Consider the following 23,251-nt stretch of genomic DNA (forward strand, 5'->3'; position numbering starts at 1 on the left):
CTGAACATTTTTTACACTCATGTCAAACCATTTTTATTGACCTCTTGAACTGTTTGATTCAAAAAAGAGCCTCCGATGACAGCAAAAACATGCAATTTACTTTAAGTCCTCACTTTCTTTGAGACACCGTTGTGTTTGCTAAATCAAAATTTTACAATGTGAATGCACTACATTCAGTTCTGCATAGATGTTAACAGCATTTACTAGCGAGTCTGGTGCCTTCCTTATGGCATTTTCATGGGCATGGATTATGATAATTGTGAATGAACATGCACACGCCCCCTATTAACGAATGTTTGGAATTCACTAACATACAGTTGAAGTCAGAAGTTTACACACACTTAGGTTGAAGTCATTAAAACTAATTTTGTAACCACTCCACAGATTTCATATTAGCAAACTATAGTTTTTGCAAGTCGTTTAAGATAGTAATTTTTCCAACATGACTTCATGGGAAAATCAAAAGAAATCAGCCAAGACCTCCGAAAAAATAAATAAAAATAATTGTGGAGCTCCACGAGACTGGTTCATCCTTGGGAGCAATTTCCAAACACCTGAAGGTACCATGTCCATCTGTACAAACAATAGTATGCAAGTATAAACACCATGGGACCACGCAGCCATCATACCGCTCAGGAAGGAAACACATTCTGTCTCCTAGAGATGAACGTAGTTTCATGAAAAAAAGTGCAAATCAATCCCAGAACAATAGCAAAGGACCTTGTGAAGATGCTGGAGGAAACCGGTAGACAAGTATCTATATCCACAGTAAAAAGAGTCCTATATCAACATAACCTGAAAAGCTGCTCAGCAAGGAAAAAGCCACTGCTCCAAAACCACCATAAAAAAGCCAGACTACAGTTTGCAACTGCACATGGGGACAAAGATCTTACTTTTTGGAGAAATGTCCTCTGGTCTGATGAAACAAAATGTAACTGTTATATAAAATTTAACTGCCATAATGACCATCATTATGTTTGGAGGAAAAAGGATGAGGCTTGCAAGCTGAAGAACACTATCCCAACCGTGAATCATGGGGGTGGCAGCATCATGTTGTGGGGTGCTTTGCTGAAGGAGGGACTGGTGCACTTCACAAAATAGATGGCATCATGAGGAAGGAAATATATGTGGATATACTGAAGCAACATCTCAAGATATCAGCCAGGAAGTTAAAGCTTGGTCACAAATCAGTCTTCCAAATGGACAATGACCCCAAGCATACCTCCAAAGTAATGGCAAAATGGCTTAAGGACAACAAAGTCAAGGTATTGGAGTGGCCATCACAAAGCCTGACCTCAATCCGATATAAAAATTTGTGGGCAGAACTGAAAAAGCGTGTGCGAGCAAGGAGGCCTACAAACCTGACTCAGTTACATCAGTTCTGTCTGGAGGAATGGGCCAAAATTCCAGCAACTTATTGTGAGAAACTTGTGAAAGGCTACCCAAAACATTTGACCCAAGTTAAACAATTTAAAGGCGATGCTACCAAATATTAACAAAGTGTATATAAACTTCTGACGCACTGGGAACGTGATGAAAGAAATAAAAGCTGAAATAAATCATTCTCTGTACTATTCTGACATTTCACATTCTTAAAATATAGTAGTGATCCTAACTGACCTAAGACAGGAAACGTTTTCTATGATTAAATGTTAGGAATTGTGAAAAACTAAGTTGAAATGTATTTGGCTAAGGTGTATGTAAACTTCTGACTTCAACTGTATCTAGTTCATTTTAAATAGTCTGGTGGTGTTTCTGACACTGAGTAAATGCTACATACTCTATGTCTGTCAGTACATGTCAAACTGTGTTTTAATCAACTGTACACGTTTAAAAAAAAAAAAAAAATCTGGGGGAGTACGAAGCGAAAGTTTTTAGGAAGGTAAATTTTACACGCAAATTATTCCAGATTTACTCATATATTAATGAAAGTGTCATGATTGAAGCCCACTGTTCACATTTCATAAGTTATACAGTGGAACTGTCACAGATGAGCTCTGTAGCAAGCGTCTGTGAATGAGACACGCATGAGCACAATGTAAGCACATACAAAACACACACACACACACCACCGTTGCACTCACAGTCTGGCCGCTAGCATAAATATTACACCATGTATACAGAGATTAGGGTTTGTATTGTGTTTTGTTGTTTAATGTTCGTTATATCCTTTTAATTTATCGTGTCATTTTGGATTAACGCATTACATCTGTTAGAAGTTTGTATTCTCTTTCTGTTAGTGATTCATCAGGATTTCCATGGGTACCATACAATTTATGCAAGTTTATTCATTTATTTATTTTTATCTTTAATTATTTAAGTGTGTCATTTATTTCTCATTTAAATTAGCATACATCTGTAAAATAGGCACATTTCTGGTTCATGTTACATCTGCCAAAGCTTAAACAGCAGCAGTTAAGAGTTGGACAGATTGTCAAATCCAGATTCCAAGTTTTTAAATAACACCTATTTTTCAAATGAGGAGCTTTAATTAATTAGCTAGCAGTTCAAGGTAAAAGGTTATAAATTAAAACTTAATTAATAATAATAATAATAATATATTATATATTGCTTCTGAAGATTTAACCACTGGAGTCTTATGGATTAATTTCTGGATTGCTTTTTGGAACTTTAAAATTTAGGTCAACATGCACTTGCATTGTGAGTACCTACAGAGCTGAAATATTCTTCGAAACTAATAACTTAATTTGTGTTCAGCAGAAGAAAGTCATACACATCTGGGATGGCATGAATTTTAATTTTTGGCTGAACTATGCCTTTTAAAAGTAAACATTTCCCAACACTACTCATCACTTCACATTTATACACATAAGTAGCACACAGTATCACACACAAATGTTTTCATTGCACCAAGGTTGAATTTACAGTATTTATACCACAAAGCATTGCCTCGTTCTCTCTATACTGTGGCTTTGAGGAGGCAAGTGCTATAGTCTGATGTATTTATATCTGCTTCACATAAATGGGGTGTAGATTAGAGACACATCTGTCTTGGCCAAGCCCGTGGGAACCGCAGAAAGGTTACTAATGCATCACTCCACCTTCTGCAGGGAGATTTAAATATGGAGTTATAGTGTGGCAGCAGTCTCCAGAGATCAACACCTCCACTTCTGTGTGTTCACATATCCCTCAACTCATCTATAACACACACACACACACACACACACACACACACACACACACACACACACACACACACACACACACACACACAAGAAACAACCTCCTTAAGTCTTTAAGAGATGGCAGGGCTAAATGGGGATATATACCATAACCGTGATATAAACGTACTCGTACTGCGATGTTCGATTTTGGTCATACCGCCCACCCCTAGCAGATGGTTAACCACAGCAGCTTGAGCTGTTCAGACAAATTTCATGCATAAAAACTCCACCAGTCTATCTTGGATCCAAGACCTGTGTGAATCCAAGATCTCGAACCCTCCAGCCTCAAAGAACCAGATCTCTTGCCTGTCTTGTGCTGCCAGTATGCAGTGTTAACAAGAGGAAGTGCCCTAGCACTGCAGCAGTCCAGCTGTTTATTGATCTTCTAAGGTCAGGATTGGTCCATTCTACAGCAGGTCTCGTCTGATCGGCCTCACACTCCTCTTCAACTAATAAAGCCTAAACACTCAACAGCAGACAGGTGGTACTGGCCATAAACCCCCTGTGCCCTGTCAAACCTCAACCTTCTGCACCTCTGACTTCCTCAAAGCAGACCTGATTACTGAATCTGTGTGAACATCACCAATACTGATAGAGCAAAATAACATCATACCAAACGGCAGAGAAAGAATGGTATCTTGATTACGATTATGATGTCACAACCATAAGCTCAATAAAATATGACTGTCCACATTTACATATCACCCTACGCAGCAGCTTGTCCCGGCCTGATGGAGTGCAGCATGACCTACACTAGAATACAGAGGTTATCAAATCCTAACAAAAGTCGATTACATACAAAAGGTCATAAAGTCGAGATGTAACAGCATTCGCAACTCATTTTACTTCCATAATGTGACATATAATGTAATATCTCCAATTGAAAAATTATGTTTAATGAGAATAAAATGTAGAGTTGGACGTGATTTTATCCACTGGGAAATGATTAGATGGTGGTTGGAAGGACAGATTGAAAAATAAAAGGGCTTGGTGACATTCAGACCAGGAATGTGTATTAGGGTCAATGTTGACTTTAAAGGTGCAGTAGCAAAGAACGTCCTGCTTGGACATTTGTCAGTATAGACGCCATATTTTAAGGAATATTCCGGGTTCAATACAAGTTAAACTCAATCGTCAGCATTTGTTTTTACCACAGAAAAGATTGACTCTAATTTATTATAAAATAAAATGGAAATGGAGCCAGTCCATAAACATTAAAATACACACTGTTTCCAAAGGATAGCAACAAGACCTAAACATTATAATGTTAACATTGTTTCAGTGTGATAAAATCTCTGTTCTACACGATTTTAGTGTGATCAAATCATTTAAACTCTGTCTCCATCGGACGTGAGTGGCGCGTTGCATAGTATCAAAAGCATATCTTTCCCATTCTTATCAATGATGCTGCCTACACTAGAAATGTCTGTTAGCACCAACAGTAAACATGAAAAAAAGAAAAGTGGGGTTTACTTAAAAAAACAAACAAACAAACAAACAAAAAAAAAAAACTAGGAAACAATTTGCACACAAATTGCTAGTAAATTTAACAGATTATATTTTCAAGTAAAGTCTACACACAATTATTGGTGGCTTTAATTAGATATTCTTAAGTTAAGTTTACTTGGCAATACTCTGTTTCAAGTAAACTTTACTCACTCTTTGTTTGTACATTTTACTTAAGCAATGTAGCACTGAATTAAGCCATGCTTTTAAAAGTGTTCTAGCATTTCAATGCATTTTTAACATACTTATTCATGTACCACATGGCACACACAAACCTTCCACAGGGAAGCTTAATACATGCTATGTAGTGTATTAGACAACATCACCTTGCTTTAATGGCTTTAATGTCCAAGATCCAGAGCTACGCACATAGACCTCAAAACTTGGTGCACAAAACACAATGACGGTAACAATCAACAGACAATTTTTTGATCATAAAAATTTAATAATGGGTAATTTAATTTTTTTTTTCTCCCTAATTTGGAATGCCCAATTCCCCATGTGCTCTAAATCCTCGTGGTGGCGTAGTGATTCGCCTCAATCCGGGTGGCAGAGGAGGAATCTCAGTTGCTTCTGCATCTGAGACCGCCAACCCGTGCATCTTATCACGTGGCTTGTTGAGCGTGTTGCCACGGAGATAGCATCCACGCTCAACTCACCACGCGCCCCACCGAGAGCGAACCACATCATAGCGACCACGAGGAGGTTACTCCATGTGACTCTACCCTCCCTAGCAACCAGGCCAGTATGCAAGCTTATTAATTATTCAAGCCTGGTGCATGCTGGGGAATGCCAGCTTTGAAACGTTAAGTAAAATTTACTTATTTTATATACCAGTGAAGTTGACTCAAATTAGCAAATAAATATAACCAGGTTTTCTATAATGCATTATAAAGATAACAAACAATAATAAATAATATTTATGAGCTAGAGCATGTTTAATAAATGTAGAATTTACCTAATATTTTCAAGTCCACACATAATTTTTTTCTGCTAAATTTACTTCACAATTTTTTTTTTGCTTCAATGTATTCGGTTGCTGACGTGCTGCAGGGCTTCTCCAGCCACTTTATTTCTCGAGCTCACAGCTGACTGGCCCATGCTGTCTGCGCATCATTTAGAATTTCACTTCAACGCTTTTAGTGTAGACAGCCTCAAGCTGTTGCATCATGTCAACGGACGGGTCCAGTGTAGACAGGGTGTTGAAGGGTTAACGGCATTGAATTTTCATGTCAACAAAATATTGGATATAACTTTACACTGATATGGTTAATAAGCCATTTTATCTCACTAAAATCATGTTAACACATATAATGTTTGTGGCTATATTTTTGATTTATTTTAATGTTAATGGACTGGCCCCATTCACTTCCATTGTAAGCAACTTGCTGTAACTGCTATTTTTGCTTATTTAATAAACGAGGGATGAGTCGAAAAATATGTTTGTGGGAATCAATGTCGATTGAGTTTAACTTTTCTTTAACTTGAATAAAAAATAGGCTTTAAAGGATAAGTTGAACAATTGCACGGTCCTTCTGATGTTTAATTTTTACAATCCATGTTTTTGTGCACTGAAATTTTTTGGGAAATTATGCACTTTCAAAGTTCCGACGACCTACAGTAATTTACACACAAAGTACAACCTATTGAATGCACTGTATTTATATCCCTCACAGCCTTGTTTTCCTTCACATTAAATTCAATATGCTCTCTACTCTGATTAGTGTCTATTGTAAGGCCATTGTAAGGGTCAGAGAGAGTAAAATTTTTTTTAAATTGACTGTTTTTGAAGAAAGAAACCTTGACTAACATTAGAAGTGGACATGCCAGCCCCTTTGGATATGCACTGTCTGGTAAAAAGTATACCACCTTATAATTATCAGGTTTAGCTATAGCAGTAATTCTAGTAAAAACCATGCTACACCATTCAGTGACATACTGGAGAACTGTGCACTTTCAACTTTGTTGTAACAGTTTAGGAAAGACCCTTTTCTGTTCCAGTATGACAATGCACCTTTACACAATGCAAGGTCCAAATAAAAATTATTTACTGAGTCTGGTGTGGAAGAACATGACTGGCCTGCACAAAGCCCAGACCTGAACACCACTGAACACCTTTAAGACGAATTAATACAGCGAGCTTGGCCCCATCACCAAACATCAGTATCTGACCTCACTGAGGCTCTTGTGTAGAGTTGAACATGTAATTTCAAAAGCATGGGCATTTATCCATCCCTTTGCTTCTTTTACAGCTTCAACTCTTCTGGTTCAGCTTTCCGCTAAGTGTTGGGATTTGCTTCTATTCAAACACACGATCATCAGTGAGGTCAGGCACTGATGTGGGCCTGACTCATGTTCCAATTTATCCTAAAGGTGTTCTGCAAGTATTAAAGTGCAGTGGTCTCCACCACCACGAATCCTCTGAAAACACTGCACATGAATTGGTTCTGGTTTCATCTAGTGTGTCTCTGAGAATCTTGAAGCATGGCAGCAGCTGTACTGCATACTCAAGCACTGTTTGAATGTCAGACTCTGCAGGAACTCTAATTGCACGCCCACTCCATCTAATAGGGCAGCAAGCTGAAGTTTAGTGCAGCTTCGCCTTCAGGTTTCATTTCAAAGCCTCCGCACCAGTTTGGCCCTCGCAGGTACGTCTCCTGGCTGTGTTTACTATTCTCTCAGAAAGCGCCTCAGGTAGCACAGGTGACTGACCTCAATTTCTCTCACTTTTTGCCCCTGCATAGCTTGTGAATAACCGCTCATAAATAACGGCACTTTGTTTGGCTGCGTCTGAGCCTGGCTGGAGAGACCCACTCTCAAATTCTTTGTCCTGAGGTGCAACATAGGTTCAGTACGATGGGTACAAAACTCAGGAAAGAGAACGCTGAATATATTATTTAATTTATTCAAGGACCGAGACAGAGAGTGTCCAGAAAGATTGTGAAACTTTTATAGAAACGGCACTTCATTTGTACAGAATTCGGACCACATTTACCATTTTTAATAATGACGAGCACAAATGGCTTGGAAAGCACACGATTAAAACACAGTTTGATATGTACTGACAGACATAGAGTATGTAGCATTTACTCAGTGTTGGAAACACCACCAGACTATTTAAAATGAACTAGATACAGATGAAGTCAGAAGTTTACATACACCTTAGCCAAATACATTTAAACTCAGTTTTTCACAATTCCTGACAATTAATCGTAGAAAACATTCCCTGTCTTAGGTCAGTTAGGATTACTACTTTATTTTAAGTGTGAAATGTTAGAACAATGTCAGAATGTGAAATGTCAGAATAATAGTACAGAGAATTATTTATTTCAGCTTTTATTTCTTTCATCACATTCCCAGTGGGTCAGAAGTTTACATACACTTTGTTAGTATTTGGTAACATTGCCTTTAAATTGTTTAATTTGGGTCAAAAATTTTGGGTAGCCTTCCACAAGATTCTCACAACTAAGTGGCTTTGTGATGGCCACTCCAATACCTTGACTTTGTTGTCCTTAAGCCATTTTGCCACAACTTTGGAGGTATACTTGGGGTCATTGTCCATTTGGAAGACCCATTTGCGACCGAGCTTTAACTTCCTGGCTGATGTTGCTTCAATATATCCACATAATTTTCCTTCCTCATGATGCCATCTATTTTGTGAAGTGCACCAGTCCCTCCTGCAGCAAAGCACCCCACAACATGATGCTGACACCCCCATGCTTCACGGTTGGGATGGTGTTCTTCGGCTTGCAAGACTCACCCTTTTTCCTCCAAACATAACGATGGTCATTATGGCCAAACAGTTCAATTTTTGTTTCATCAGACCGGAGGACATTTCTCCAAAAAGTAAGATCTTTATCCCCATGTGCACTTGCAAACTGTAGTCTGGCTTTTTTATGGCAGTTTTGGAGCAGTGGCTTCTTCCTTGCTGAGCAGCCTTACAGGTTATGTTGCTATAGGACTCGTTTTACTGTGGATATAGATACTTGTCAACCTGTTTCCTCCAGCATCTTCACAAGGTCATTTGCTGTTTTTCTGGGATTGATTTGCACTTTTTGCTCTAAACTACATTCTTCTCTAGGAGACTGAATGCGTCTCCTTCCTGAGCGGTATGATGGCTGCATGGTCCCATGGTGTTTATACTTGCTATTGCATATATTGTTTGTACAGATGAACGTGGTACCTTCAGGTGTTTGGAAATTGCTCCCAAGGATGAACCAGACTTGTGGAGGTCTACAAATTGTTTTTTTTTTCTGAGGTCTTGGCTGATTTCTATTGATTTTCCCATGATGTCAAGCAAAGAGGCACTGAGTTTGAAGGTAGGACTTAAAATACATCCACAGGTACACCTCCAATTCAGTACACCTCCAATCAGAAGCTAATTGGCTAACTGTCTAAAGACTTGACATAATTTTCTGGAATTTTCCAAGCTGCTTAAAGGCACAGTTAACTTAGTGTATGTAAACTTTTGACCCACTAGAATTGTGATATAGTCAATTAAAAATGAAACAATCTGTCTGTAAACAATTGTTGGAAAAAGTACTCATGTCATGCACAAAGTAGATGTCCTAAACAACTTGCCAAAACTATAGTTTGCTAATATTAAATCTGTGGAGTGGGTAAAAAATGAGATTTAATGACTTCAACCTAAGTGTATGTAAACTTCTGACTTCTAAGTTTAAAAAAAAAAAAAAAAAAAAAAAAACAGTTACAGGTCCTAAAATATGCACTTTCCCTTATACTTTCAAATAAAAATGTAACCTAAAATCTTGTTAATAAAAAAAATAAAAAAGTAAACTGACATGTTATGAGACAACTACCCACATACAGATACACTATATGGCCAAAAGTTTGTGGACACCATATGTGCTTGATGAACATTTGATTTCAAAACCTTAGGCATCAATTTCGCCCTTTGCTGTAATAACAGCTTCCACTCTTTTGGGAAGGCTTTCCACTATACTGTATGTAGTAACATGACAGCAGGGATTTGCTCTCATTCAGACACAAGGCTATCAGTGAGGTCAGGAACTGATGTTGGTCGAAGGGGCCTGACTTACAGTGGCTTTGTGCAGGCCAGTCAATTTCTTCCACACCAGACACAGTAAACCATTTCTTTATGGACCTCACTTTGTTCACAGGGGCATTGTCATGCTGGAACAGAAAAGGGCTATCCCCAAACAGTTGCCACAAATTTGGAAGCACACAAAGCTCAAGATTCTTTAATGTTTACTTAAAGAATCATTAAGATTTTTCTTTACTGGATTTAATGGAGTAACCAAATTTGTAAATTAGAAGGGGGTGTCCACAAACTTTTGGCCATATAGTGTATCTTACGTGTTGCTGGCTATGGTTTCTAGAGGGTCATAAAACCCATACTACATAATAATATAGGCCTAAAACAGAATACAATTAATTATAAAATGGATAGTTTCAGTCCTGGATGCTGATTGGACATGTAGCCTTGTTCTAATTACGATAAAGCAGAGCTATGAATTCTTCACCGGGCTACTATGTGTATCACTGCGTAGTACCCATAAATGACAGTGGCTGTTTATCAGTATGCATTCTTATGTGTTCTTATGTTCCAAGTCATCCACCTCTGAAAAAATAAAATAGATACGGGGCTCTGCACAAAGGGCAGCACTCTGCTGTAACAGCATGCGCAACGTCTTGTCCAATTTTCATGAGCGCTAATTCTAAGTGTAATTTTCGTGCCAGTGCAAGTGGGTATGGGAGGGAGTGTTTGCGCTAATGTGGGTGTAGGCACGCAAACTGAGGGCGTATTGTATGAAATAAAGAGGCACAAAGCTCAATTTGCTATTTTCCTGAGAAATATGCCATCGTGCTAAGATGTTTAAATACCACGTCTTAACTCAGCGTAAAGTCCAAATTCAGTTCCTGCATTTGCAGTTTGGAGATTTCACCAACAGATGGTAAAGTTCATGTCCAAATTCTGAAAGTACAGAACATTAAATAATGTCCCTACAATCGCTATTGTCGAAACAAAATATTATGATACTTGTGATACATTTTGTGATGGTTTATTTTTTCAATTATTTTTATTATTTTTGTTATGTTTATATGTATTATTATTATTGTATACCATTTTTAGCCTGATTTAATTTGTAGCCTACTAGTAATTTTCTACCTGTTGTCATAAAGTGATTTTTAAGCCACTTCAAAAGGGGCCGCCAAAAGATGGAGAGAGCAGAAATGTTTAGATTTGGTATGATTTTATTTTTTTTTTTTTACCACTTTTCGTTTCCTTTGAAGTATAATTTGAATTTACAAATATTTTTGGTTTAATTTTTTGTGTTTCAATAAATTATTTTAATTTTTCAAAATCAATGTTGACCGGTAGAATTGAAGCGCGTGCCGATACAATCACTGTTAATACTAGCCATTATTTGTGTGTCAGTAGATGAAAATGGTTAATAATACTTACATTATCTGTAATTTAATGAGCCTACTTCCATATTCTGAACCACATTTTCCATGCGTATAAAAGAAACATGTCCCATTTAACAAGGACATACAAAATAATGTAAATCCATATTTTTATTCTTCTAATTCATTGCATACAGTCCATTTACACTACACACTTCTTATGAATGTACTGGATTTGTTTATATCGCTGGTGCTTGACAGGGAATGGACTATTTAATAGAACAGAGATGTTCCTTCATCCAATTAGCCTTGACCACGCAATTTCATCAAACCCACTTGTACCTAGACTTAGCTTACGCTTGCATGAAAATACCAAAACTTCATGGCCATGCCCATTGACTTTGCACTTATGAGTTAAGGCGTTGTGCTGAGCTTAACGCTTGTGTGCTTAAAATAGGGCCTATGATGTTGTTGAATCTACAGGCATGTACATATCACAGCACATCTCAAAATTCACGTAGATGCGTTTTACATCCTCCTGTCCTTCCAAATTCGCTCTTTCAGGGTAGCTAGGCAAGACTGATTTTCACAACGTGTTCATTAGCAAGTGACAACGGAATGACACGTGATGTTTAGCAAATTAAATTAGTAAAAATTCTCAAAAAAGCACATGGCTCCATTAGTGCCAATATTTCAGAGAGTCGCAATGACCATTTTTTGACAGTGCCTCATTCCTCAAAGTTTAAGGAGTGGATGGATGATGTGAAGCTATGAACCAAGGTAAGTTACATTGATATTAAAAACTACTTAGAGTTGTTATGACAGCCACAAGTTGTGCCTGAACTAATTTTTACTCCAACTAACACTTAAAATGGTTGTTGTTCTCCATCTGGAACACTCGTATTGGTAGTTTTTACATTGCCAGCGATAATCAGAAACATCATGGTGGTATCATCCTGGTGGATGCTGCACACTGGTGGTGGTTGAGGAGAGTCCCCTGTTCACTGTGTAAAACGCTTTGAGTGTAGTGTCAGAAAAGCGCTATATAAATGTAACATTCATTCATTCATTGGATATCTGTGGATAGAAACTCTGCTTCGCGTCATGCCTAATAACCCCCTTCAGCCGTGACTATATTCACAATATAGTCTCTCGTACCTTATTTCTTGAATAGATAATATTTTTTATCTGTTATTTTTAATTTATGAAATGTAACACACACACACTTTAAATATCTAGGCCATTCTTGTGTCTTTCAGTGGCATTTTGCCCCCAAGCCCAGGTTAATTTCTGACCTGTTTCTCACACTGGCCGTAGTCTGGACCCTGGTCCACCTGGAAGAAGGACATCTCTCCGCGGTTCTTGGCCATCTCGATCAGACTCATGGCGGTGCGTACAGTGGAGTTGCGAGCATGTACAAACACCATCACCTGAAACAAATTCAAAGTACATTTGTACAAATGGTGTTCAAACTCACAACATTGGTTGGGTCAGCAATTGAAATGTCAGACAGAGCAGTGCTTTGAAAGAGCCAACATGTTTACACTCTTTAGGAAGACAACCTGCAAATGCCTTATAGTTGACTCTGAATATTAAACTAAGGTAGGTGTATTTTAACATCCAACCTTAACAATACTTTGTTAAATTCACATTGACAGTCTTTACATACACAGTCAAAATGTTTATATTTTGAATTTTTCTAATTTAATAATGAATTGTTCTGAAGAGCATCTTGAGTGCTTTGATGGAAACAAGGAAATATGTACAAAGGAGTGAACATGGTCAATGTCAAAAATGTGCTTACATTTGATAGGTGACCTAGAAATAAGACTCATCATAAGAAATACATTTTTTCCCCAAATCACTAAAACGGTTTATTTCCAGGTTAAAATGGAATTTTTAATACCAGTCTTTCGATTTGGACCCCACTGGACCCTTAAACAGTAAGGTATGTGGTTTAAATGCACAAGTGAACTAACACACAGATGTTGATAGTTCCCTTTCAGCAGATTTATAAGTAATGAGCTGTATCACATGAGCAGAAGGGCAGAGCTCTCTGTGTGCTGTATCTGTCAAAGGACAAAAGAGGGGAGTAATTTTCCTATTATACTCCGCCTGCCCTTGCAAACCAGTCAATACCCCAGACAAAAACAATCAATAAGAGAAAAACAAGACAGTTATGAGATGGCAAAAAGTATTCTCTCTCACTGTACTTTCTGTCCTTCAACTGAAAGTATTGATTCCAAAAACTTTTAAAAGACTGGTCTGTTAACACTTACATAATCCAAACACAAATGTAAGTATTATATAACCTAATGGGAATCCCAAACGAAACCTAAAATGCAGCCTGATCTCATGAACATTACATGACAGTGGCAACATAAAATTAAATTACGTGCCAAATTACACGTTTGGCAGCAGTTTCCCAGTGAAATGTCCAGTGGGGGGTGCCAAAGGCAACTGAAATGCTGTCGTAATCAGACGAGGGTCTTTAGGTGAATATTAGACGGAAGTTTTAATGAGTAAACATATCTCCCTTACCTAAAACTTCAACCTACACCTAACCAATAGTGATGTAAAATAAAACGAGTCACAAAACAGACATCCTTACCTTTAACCAAAAACTAAACCTAACCGATAGTGTCCAAAAACACTAGTCTTCCGAGTCCAAAGTTCAACACTCTATCGGGTGAGCTAACGCGGAAGCTAATCACATTGGAATAATAATGTTAATGTAGGTGAGTCTGTAAAACAAGAATTAAAATGTGTTGATTTTCAAATGACACATCATTGTAAAAGTGTTTCAGTATCATAACATTGCAGTGTGCGAGTAATAGTGTGAAAAATAAGTGTTTATAAAGTCATAATCAGCTGCTGTACTTGTGATATGTGTGAAAGTGAATAAAACGCACAGTTGTTGTAGCACCTCTAGGAAACTGTGACAAAACGTAGAATTTGGTTCGTAAAAGTCAGCTTTTCAAAAATGTTGTTATATTAACGTTCATACTATGAGACTAGGTTGCTAAGATACTCAAGTTACTTTAAGCAGCCTGGAAACTGTGCACCATGACTACCGGAAATTGCGTAAAGCCAGCCAATCAGATTGAAGTAGGCCAAGTCTGACCTGTCATTTCCCATAGAAGCCTAAGGAAGGGGAGAAATCCATGTAAACACAGCAAAGTAAAATAATTAAGTAAAAATTACAACTTGCCATACAAGAAACCCTAGAACGTCTCCACGTGTCTTTTTGTTTTCAACATATTTTTTGTACAAAAATACTATTGCTAATTCTTGATTTTTACTTTATTAATAAAATCAAAATGTAATCATTATTTTGTTTCTTCCTTCATTGTTTTATCTTGCCCTCTTCTTTAACTTGCACTGACTTCATGTTCCACAGTGAATTACTTGTGTCTGAGAGCAACAATTCTGCTTTAATACTCATGAGGAGAAAATTGGAAAAGAGGGAATATGAGAACAAGATGAAATCTTGCAGAGATTAAACTAGAATGAAGAGTCAATTTCCAACTGAGAGATAATATGAATCTAATGATGTGGATGAGATGTTACATTACAAATACTGTTAACACAGAATTCATCACATAATTACTTGTATTACATTCAATACACACAATATGCCAAATGATGAAATTCACTTTCAAATTCACAACAGAGAACAACTCTAGACGACTAAAGTAGGTCTTTAATCGCCGTTTCACTGACAATGACAATCGACAGCCATTTCCATTTCGAATGCATTGGAATGTTTAAACTTGTGCGATAGCCGGTATGTGACCGTCTGACCGTATGTGAGGTATCAAAACTATAAGCGCAAAATGAAAAATAAAAATTCAAACTTTTTGCTAAATGCCTACTACTACTGTAGAATAGACAATTATAAATAAATAATAAATAATTATTTATGATGTTTAACACTGTAGCCTTGGGAAACTCATTTAACTTTCCCTCAAACTACTGGTGGCAATGTACATTTTTCAGTTTTTTTATTTTATTTTATTTGTCATAATTTTTGTCTTTTGACAACAATATTCACAATTTAGTCAACATTTCAACATGACATATTCATCAATTTCCTCTGACTAAAATGGTACATAACTTTAGTTGACAGAAGTTGACAATAATGACAAAATGTGCCAAACTGTAACAGAACATCCTTAGAGACAGTTGACCCAAAAATGAAAATTCTCTCATCATTTACTCACCCTCATGCAATCCCAGATGTGTATGACTTTCTTTCTTCTGCTGAACACAAACTAAGATTTTTAGAAGAATATTTTAGCTCTGTAGGTCCACACAATGCAACTGAATGGTGATCAGGCCTTTGAAGCTCCAAAAAGGGGATAAAGTCAGCATAAAAGTAACCCATATGACTCCAGCGATTTAATTAATGTCTTCTAAAGTGATCCAGTTGGTTTTGGGTGAGAACAGGCCAAAATAAAACTCCTTTTTCACTGTACATCTTGACAGCAGTCTCCTTGGCGATCATGATTTCAAGCTCGATTACACTTCCTACAGTGTCATCTAGCGCTCTGTGCATGTGTCAAGCACTAGGAAGTGTAATCGAGCTTGAAATCATGATCATGTCTAGAGACTGCAATGACAAGATGTACAGTGAAAAAAGAGTTATATTTTGGTCTGTTCTCACCCAAATCCCAAGATATTGATTAAATTACTGGAGTCTGACTTTATCTAATTTTTATGCTGACTTTATCTAATTTTTATGCTGACCTTATCTAATTTTGGAGCTTCAAAGGCCTGATCACCATACATTTGCATTGTGTGGACCAACAGAACGGAGATATTCTTCTAAAAATCTTCATTTGTGTTCTGCAGAACACAAAGTCATACACATATGCGATGAGTAAATGATGAGAGAATTTTCATTTTTGGGTGAATTATCCCTTTAAAGAAAACAAAACAATATGCTACATTATTCCTTTATTAACATTTTTCAAACAAAGCCTTCCACAGTATAAAGTCAGAAATGCACTAAAATAGCACCAATTCAAGTAACATTACACATTTAAGTCTAAGTGGGAGGTTGACTGATTGAAAGAACATAGGTTGAGTAATCATTGCAATGCACAATAAATCTCTTGATCTCTAATCCTCAACAATATTAAGGCTGTGGCTATCCGCTTTGCTACAACAATCGTGACGCCATGTTTATGATTCGTGTCAGGGCATCAACGCCAGCTTCCAGCGCAACTTTAAACTCCATATGAAAAGCACTGCAGATGTCTCATTCTGTGATAGTTAAGACATGACATGATTCTGTGGTAAATTGGTAATTAAATTGTGCATTTCAGAGGCTGTGAAGTACTTGATTTCCACTTTGGGCTTGTTTTGTACTACAAATGGCGTTCAGAGGTCCTTTCCTCATTATTTGATCACTGACATGGCTGTTGTGTGTTTGTGGTGTGTGCATCAGTGCAATGACTCCAGGCGGACACATTGCAAAGGTTCTGCCATACTATGAGCAGTGTTTATGCTGGTTTATGCTTTATTAATGGTAAATGTGTTAATCGTGATTAAGAACAATTAACGCATTAAACGTTTTAAATTGATTGCAAGCGTTAACGCATTAACTTTGACAGCAAAATTTTTTTGATTATCGTCATTATGCATCTTTTTCGTCTCGTCTTTGTTGACAAAAAAATAAACCTTCACAAACTAAATCACTGATGAAAATGTTTGTTGAGAGAGTTTTTGGATTTTGTCAACGATTAACACTGTTTGGTGGTCATTCGTTTATTATCGTCAAAATGTGGAGAGTAAATGCTTTTGCTGTTGTGTTACTTTCCTTGAGATGCAAACGGTGACGTCTCAGTCTGTACATGGTTAAAGAAACTGAAAGTTCATTACAACTGCCACTAGGTAGATATCAAGAGATCGCAGACAGTGAAAAGGCGGCTTTTAAAGCCAGTGGAGAAGTGATTTTAGCGCCACAGTGAATGTGGAGATGTGCTGAGCTTCTGTTTGTTTTGGGTTGTGTTCTGCCGCGGTCACTACCTGGAAACAGAGCCAGCACTTTGGCATTCATCACAATTGTTTGGGCCTGTGGATAATTGGTAGCTAATTAATTCATGATTGCTAATTTGAGAACAGCCTTCCAAAAAACACAAACATGTCCTTGAACAGCTGCCAACATGTTTCTCACCAGCGCTCGCTGCAATCTGCTGTTCCTCAGAGTGCAGAGAGAGAGAGAGACACAGAGAGAGAGAGAGCAAAGAAGAAAAGGAAAGATGGGAAATCGGGCTGTTTGGGGCTGGAAGGATGTGGATAGACTCTTCAGAAATGAGATTTAATGAGCTCATCACTGTGACAAAGAAAAAAGTTCTATCAGAAAAATAAACGACAATGAAGGACAATGTGGACCATGAATGAGGAATGAGTTTATTTAGCCGTTCTCTAACTATACACTATTTTATTGATCTGACAATGATTCCTGCTGGCCCCATGGTGTTTTATACTAATACTATTTTTGTATTATTATTATTATTATTATACAATAGCATATATATTTCTAGAATATCATGTAGTATCACTGTAATAAATGGATTGGACTTGTATGGGGCATTGCTATGCGGTTCAGTTAAACCAATGAGTTTTGTTCTAACCAATTGATTTGTTTCTTACACCAACCTATCAATTTGCTTCTGAAGACATTAATTGATCAACTGGAGTCATGTGGATTACTTTTATTCTGCCTTAATATGCCTTTTGGACTGTCAAATAGCCAGCAGCCTCACGGCACCCATTCACTTGCACTGTATGGACAAAACGAGCTGAAATGTGTTTATAAAAATCTTCGGTTCGGTTCTGCTGAAGAAGGAAAGACATACACATCTGGGATGCCTTACAACTGAGTCAATCATGAGAGAATTTTCAATTTTGGGTGAACTATTCCTTTAACATCTCCTCCTTTGTACCTCCCGGTGGTATGGGGTGTATTATTTGAATGAAAACACTGTACTAATGCACTAAAACAATACAGACAGGACAGCACACATAAACTTTGAAGCAAGCAACACAAGCAGACTATTTATTTATTTAATGAAATCGTAGCCTTTTGCAGTTAAATAATCGCACTAGGTCACATCACGATTTCGATTTAATTTTGATTAATTGCGCAGCCTTAATATACACACACACACACACACACACACATATATATATATATATATGTATATATATATATACACACACACATATATACATATATATATACATATATATACACACATATATATATATATATATATATATATATATATATATATATATATATATATATGCATATTTATATATACATACATATACATATATACATATACATATATATACACACACACACACATATATATATATACATATACACACACACACATATATATATATATATACACACACACACAGACTACTTTGAAGATGCTAAAATATAACACCGTTTTGTTACAACATAATTCCCATAGTTCCATTTATGTTATTATAATAAAGCATGAGTGTTTCAAAACGTTTGACCGGTAGTGTGTATATGTATGTATATACTGTATGTGTATATATAAATTACACTTGTTAAAAAGTGTAATTTCTAATGTTACAAATGACTATTTCTATTTAAATTAATGCTGTATTCTTCAAACTTTGTTCATCCACGAATCCTCCACTTGCAGCAATGATACCTTTCTGCATTCTAGCAGTCAGTTTATTAAGATATTCAGATGAAGTTTCATCCCATGCTTTCAGTAGCAGTTCCCAAAGATGCCATTTTTTTGTAGGACACTTTTCACAGACCTTATGATCAGACTCTTCTACTTGTCTTCTTGTTGTCATGCTTCTGGGCCGCCCACTTCTCTCTCTGTCCTGGTCAGGTCCAGTTTGCTTTATTTATTTATTCATTCCAAGTCGGTAATGCATAGAACAGCCTTACTCTCTCAAAAGAATAGAATTACTATTTTTAGAGGAATTTATTACTTTTTGGCCATTTTTCAAATCAAAATTTAACTTGGAAGTGCAAAGTGACTTGCAGGATATGCAAGTGTACCCAATACTTCAGCAACTGAAAAAGGACACTGTATTGTGTTGTTCAGACGTCATTAAATAGCACTGCCTTTTTCAACTGTTCTAATAACATGAAAAGTTTCTTGAGTACCAAATTAGCACATTAGACTGATTTCTTAAGAATTAGGTGACACAGTATTTTCTTAATAGACTGGAGTAATGACTGCTGAAAATGGGCTTTGGTATCATGGGCAAAAACTGAATTTTAAAATATTTGAATTAAAAATTATAAAACAGCTTTTTCAAACAGTGATAATTATTTTCAACATTGCTAGTGGTTTTGGCTGTATTTTTTATTTTTATTTTTATCAATTTAATGCATCCTTGGTGAACAAAAGTATAATTTTTTTTTTAAGAACAAAAATGTCTAAGTGATTTAAACGGTAGTGTGTGTGTGTATATATACAGTATACTATATTTATTAGGAACATCTGTACACTTACCTATTCATGTGATTATCTAATCAGCCAATCATGTGGCAGCAGTGCAATGCATAAAATCAAAAAATGTGATCTCAGTGATTTGGACCATGGCATGATTGTTGGTGCCAGATGGGCTGGTTTGAGTATTTCTGTAACTGCTGATCCCCTGGGATTTTCACGCAAAACAATCTTTAAGCACAGAGCATTTAGACACCCAATTCCCATGTTGCATGATAGATTTTTATAGCAGAAAATTTTGTGTAGAATTCAAATGGGTTGTGCGACTGTCCAGTGAGCGCAACTCACACACGGAGCAGGTTTACTGGTGCTTTTTGGTTAAGACCGATCCACAAGCACATGAACAAACCCACTCTGTGCTTGCTACATGCTGTGCATTGGGCATGCTGCACTGTTTCATAACACTTTTGGAGTGTTTGGCATTTGGTGTTTCCCATATGCAGCAGAAAATGGAATCGCTTCATAAGTCTGAGTGCAATACTTCTGTAGTCGCATCGGTGCGACCTCTATCAAAATTAAGTCACACCAGCAGGAAAAATGGTTGCAAAATGCATTTAGTCTCAGTCTGGAGCCCTAATAGGTACATACAGGCCAGAAAATGTTCATCAAACCCTGTTCATGAGGTGCTCAATGCAACTATTTCTTCATTCATATTCTCCATTTCTTTATTTAAGATCCAACGTTTCACATCTTATCAACGTACAAGGTCTTCGCATACTCAAGCATAACTTACCTGAATATTGAACCATCCATTGTACTACCTCTGACTATAAGACTTTCAAAGAGGCTTTTCACAAGGAACAAATCTGCATTGTTCATTCAGTACATTTATTTTCTCAAGACTTCCCTAAAACTCTTAAAGACACTATCTGAGAGAAATCCTTGACAACTGCATTGCTTTAAACAAATCATCACCCTCCAAAGACGAAATAAATGAAAAATAAGTTGTTAAACTGCCTCTCCATGACCAACATCAGCGAAATGATACACTAAAATGATACAGAACAAGAAATAAAGATGTAAATCCAATCTACACTTTGTTGTTCTTCTTTTGTCCATTTGCATGCCACTTGAGTTTGTAGAATTTGAATTTGCGCATACAGATACAATCAGTCAAACTATTAATCTTGTCGAGCATATGCATTGAGATTGAATTCCATCTCTCTCCGGCATTCCTTTATATTCCATTCTTCTCAGATGGCACAGAGCAGTCCTACACATATCCATTGAGACCTCTGTAGCAAATATTATTTATTAGACTTTTTTCATCATTGTAAAGCTGTAAGAAAGTGCAGTCTCCAGTAACCACTGCTTCCATAAGCATATTAAAGTTCCATCTGCCTGCTGTCTGCAGCCACTGGCCCGACAGGGGGGCTAAGGGGGCATTTCATAAAGAAAATTCAATCCATCATGCTCCCACATGAAATTAATATATGTCACAGCCACTTCTGACAATTTAATATCAAGCTGTGAGAGACGCTCCCCACTGTACCTGCACTGGCACTATGCTAGAAAGAGAACGGCCAATAATCGCTTCAACTTTGAGTTACAATTCACCAAATCTCTTCCCATTTCAATTATAAATTTTAACAAGACTCAAAGTTTAGTTCCAAATACAATTTAATTGAGAATCATAAAGTACAACTAAGATCTTATACCAAAGATTACTTTGTTATATCAATGTACACAAAAAGGATGCTTATTTTACAAGTCTTCTTAAACCATACAACCACTTTGTATGATGTACAAACCAAAATTCTATATTCACTCACCTAATGACAATTTTCATTTAGGGTAAACTTTTCCTTTAAGCTATGGATTTATGAAAACAATGATTATTTCCCACAAAGTCAGGGGAGGGACAAAGAAACTGAAGGGGAAGGCTACAGCAATGACTGAATAGCCGCTTTTCCACTATTGGGCCAAATGAGGGCGTGCGAGGCGTGCCAGGGCCAGTTGTGTTCCCCCGTCACTTCCGGGGCTTTCTCTTGGCCAACGGCCAATGGCCTTTGGCCCCCCGATTACCCTTGGGCCAAACAAGGCCAACTGGGGATTGAGATGGGGCGATGTCAAAGGCGGAGTTCACCGAACTTGCAGACTGTCTATACAGCGCACAATGGTACATATTCGGGAAAAATTCAAAAATTGCGGGTACAGTACAAATTCGTTAAAATGCACAATGGACAAAGTGGTGCCCAAAGAAATAACTTTCCATGGTTTGAGATCATTGATAGTGTGCTGGGACATCATCCCGCTGTTAGTGGAGAGACCACTCGGGACACAGAAATCACAGCTTATACAAATATATACATAGCCTTACTCACAAGAGATTTTCATCCCTACGATGTTGCTGATATACTGTATGTACTGATGCATCAAGAAAATTTTTTTTATCAGGATGTACACTAGGATTCTCAACCCCTATTACAGTTCAGATTCTTAAATATTATTGGATGAGCCAGGTTTATAATACATCACGTTGCCACAATCCATTGAAAACTGTAAACCACTGTGTAGAGCCGAGGAGGGCGGGGCCGGGCTGGAATGAGACACACCCGGTCCCCAATCAGCCTGATGGGGCGCACGAGGGATAAAGGCGGCCAGGGACGACAGTTCGAGAGAGAGAGAATGACAGACAGCTGTACTGTGTGTTTATAGTTGTGTGTTTTGTTGAAGTTATTTATTAAATTATTATTTAAGTTGTCAAGCCGGTTCTCACCTCCTCCTTTCCACTGAACCCCCTTACACTGGTGCCGAAACCCGGAAAGGAGGAGGGATTCCCGTCGCAGGGTCCTCAACACTGCCGTCCACCCAGAGGAGCGCCGCTGCTGTCCGACGGGGGATGGAGTAGCCCAACCACCCGGACGCGGGGAACGGCCGCCGTCCGTGAGGCGAGTGGGGACGGGACTCCCTGACCGCCTGGAGCGAGGGAGCCGCTGCCGGGGGCGGAGGAGTGCCCTGCCGTCCCCCGGGAACGCGGAGGGGTCGAGAGAAGACCGCCGTCCGCGGGGGGAGGAGGGAAGCGACTCCCCGACCGCCTGGAGTGGTAGGGCCACTGCCAGGGGCGGAGGAGTGTCCCCACGGGACGCCGGGAACGCGGAGGGGCGTTCTGTCCGCTGGGGGTCGGAGGTCTGACTCCGGTCTGCCCGGGGAGGAGCGGCTGAAGTCCGCCTGAGAGGGTGGAGTAGTGATCGAGGACCACGCGACGGCGCATCAGAGAACCGGTGAGTTTCTTTTTCTCTCTCTCCTCTCTCTCACTCTCTGTCACTCCGTGTTGGCCTTTCCCTTGCCATTTTGTTTTGTTGTTTTTCCCCTCCTGTCTCCTCCCAGGTCGAGGAAGGTGGGGATGACCCGCCGGCAGTCGGGGCGTAAGGCACGCCCCCCCCCCGGACAGGAAGGGCGGGGGATGTACGTCATGCCGGGGGCTCCCCGGCCTGAGGCAACGCCGGGAGGAGTGTAGAGCCGAGGAGGGCGGGGCCAGTCTGGAATGAGACACACCCGGTCCCCAATCAGCCTGATGGGCCGTGCGAGGGATAAAGGAGGCCAGGGATGACAGTTCGAGAGAGAAAGAATGACAGACAGCTGTACTGTGTGTTTATAGTTGTGTGTTTTGTTTAAGTTATTTATTAAATTATTATTTAAGTT

At 38.3% G+C, this 23,251-nt stretch overlaps 1 protein-coding gene across 1 annotated transcript in view; it reads right to left on the reverse strand.

Annotated features, from left to right (window-relative positions):
* Positions 1-23,251, reverse strand: part of ascc3 (activating signal cointegrator 1 complex subunit 3) — a 295,431-nt gene that overhangs the window by 114,792 nt on the left and 157,388 nt on the right. The window contains exon 14 of the mRNA XM_051720604.1: positions 12,377-12,511. Within this exon, the coding sequence (XP_051576564.1) occupies positions 12,377-12,511 (135 nt within the window). The remainder of the gene's footprint in view (positions 1-12,376; positions 12,512-23,251) is intronic.

Source organism: Myxocyprinus asiaticus, chromosome 16, assembly GCF_019703515.2.
Source record: "Myxocyprinus asiaticus isolate MX2 ecotype Aquarium Trade chromosome 16, UBuf_Myxa_2, whole genome shotgun sequence".
NCBI lineage: Eukaryota > Metazoa > Chordata > Actinopteri > Cypriniformes > Catostomidae > Myxocyprinus > Myxocyprinus asiaticus.